The sequence below is a fragment of the Cyprinodon variegatus genome, unplaced genomic scaffold (assembly GCF_000732505.1).
Source record: "Cyprinodon variegatus isolate N-32 unplaced genomic scaffold, C_variegatus-1.0 Scaffold1448, whole genome shotgun sequence".
Classification (NCBI taxonomy): Eukaryota; Metazoa; Chordata; class Actinopteri; order Cyprinodontiformes; family Cyprinodontidae; genus Cyprinodon; species Cyprinodon variegatus.
Genome location: NW_015151901.1, coordinates 24,549 through 26,366, shown reverse-complemented (window position 1 = coordinate 26,366; position 1,818 = coordinate 24,549). Strand labels below are relative to the sequence as shown.

The window sequence follows — 1,818 nt, the reverse complement described above, 5'->3', positions numbered from 1 at the left end:
AAACAGAGCATCAGTTTCTAGCTGAGGCAAATGTGTAAATTCGCACCTTTGGGAATGAGCCCCTTCACGGTCTCAATATTTAATCTGAATCGAGCCAGAAAGGGAAGAAGATAATCAGTTTGTTTGAATTAATGACATTAAAACATTCAAATGTGTTAATAATTCAAGAAACATGCAGTGATGATTTAAATTAGGTGGACTATGGTGGAATATTAGGGTGAAGGTTTTTTGCCACAGTCTTATCAAACTGAGGACGTGGGAAAATGTAGACTTACGGTGAAAAAAGCAAAATATGAGTATTTTAATATTGTTTTTATTAATGTTCATGCTTCTAATACGGGGAGTTTTTTGTTTGTTTTTTTACACTATCTTGGAAATATTCTATGTAAATGTTATGCTGAAAGTTTTCTATTTTTGTACAGAAAATTATTAATTAGATACTCATCCAGCTTAAAAACTTTTTAAACACATTCAATTAATGTATGTCCGGAAGTTGACGTGTGGAGAGAAATGCAGATTCAAATACGACAATTTACATCAGCCGGGAGTACAGGTAATTTTTTTTCTGCTACTGGGTTGGACAGAATATACAGTTTTAGACATAATATTGACATTTTCAAAAGTTAAATATTCTTGTACTGTGGTTATTGGCAATCTTAAACATAGATCTGCTTATTGGCGTATAAACAATGCTCTGTTGTTATATGTCAACATTAAAAAGGCATTCACTTTTTTCTGGGAGATTCACCATTTTAGAAAAGATTATTTTGCATCTTTAAGGCAGTGTAGGGATGGTGGTAAAACTGAAATCTAATAATTCTGTCAGCAGTACACTGTCTCATCTGATTTAACCAGATCATATTTCTGGAATATTCTGCTTTCGCATCACTTCAGCTGTTTTCTCGATGAAACCAAATAACATTTAAAAGATTGTGTTATTTTCTGTTATGTCGACTGCACGGCAAATTACTCAGATCATGAATAAAAACAGTTTTTGCTTTAAACACATTTATTGCTGCTTGTTTTAGAGACCCAGATTACAATAAAGAGAACAAAAGGCTTTCCATTACTGTATAAAAATAAATTAAGCCAACAAACAGCCACATAAACAGAACAGAGCTGAGCGTTCAAACAAAAAATATATTCAGGTATATGGCAATGAATCTGGGTCAATGTTTGAAATAACTTAGTTTTAAATAAAAACAGAGTAGGATGAAAACATTGCACTTGCACATGTCAGCCACATGAAGGCTAAACATCCTCTGGTGTCCATTTATAATACCTAAACTGCACTCTGTTCCTCTTCACATCTGCCTCACCCGCTGCTCCAACAGCTCCAGCTGCCGGGCCACCTCATTGGGCAGGTCATCGTTCACTTGCGTGGTGAAATACTTCCTCACCTCCCCCACTTCCTTCTGCCAGAACTCCTGATCCAAGGAGAACAGCTCACTCAGATCCACCTTCCCCTCTAGGCCTTGGAGATTCAGGGAATGGCAGCAGGGTAAGTAGCCCACTGCAGAAGGCATGGCACCAGTATTGCCATTCACTCGCCGGAACATCCAGTCCAACACACGGATGTTGTCTCCAAAACCAGGCCAGAGGAAACCAGCTGTGGGGCTCTTTCTGAACCAGTTGACATGGAAGATCTTGGGCAGCTTGGCACCAGGGTGGTCAGCCATGGACAGCCAGTGAGAGAGGTACTGGCCAAAGTTGTAGCCAAAGAAGGGGCGCATGGCAAAGGGGTCGTGCATGATTACCTTGCCTAGATAAAGGAAGTAAACAAGAAAGTGAGTCTGGGAACGTAGACTGTTAAATACT

General features: G+C 38.8%; 1 protein-coding gene across 1 annotated transcript in view; it reads right to left on the bottom strand.

Annotated features, from left to right (window-relative positions):
• Window positions 1-1,021: 1,021 nt before the first annotated feature.
• LOC107103437 (phosphoenolpyruvate carboxykinase, cytosolic [GTP]-like) overlaps window positions 1,022-1,818 on the bottom strand; it is a 19,975-nt gene continuing 19,178 nt past the window's right edge. Inside the window, exon 2 of the mRNA XM_015403149.1 lies at window positions 1,022-1,762. Coding sequence (XP_015258635.1) covers window positions 1,305-1,762 — 458 coding nt within the window. The 3' untranslated portion in view covers window positions 1,022-1,304. The remainder of the gene's footprint in view (window positions 1,763-1,818) is intronic.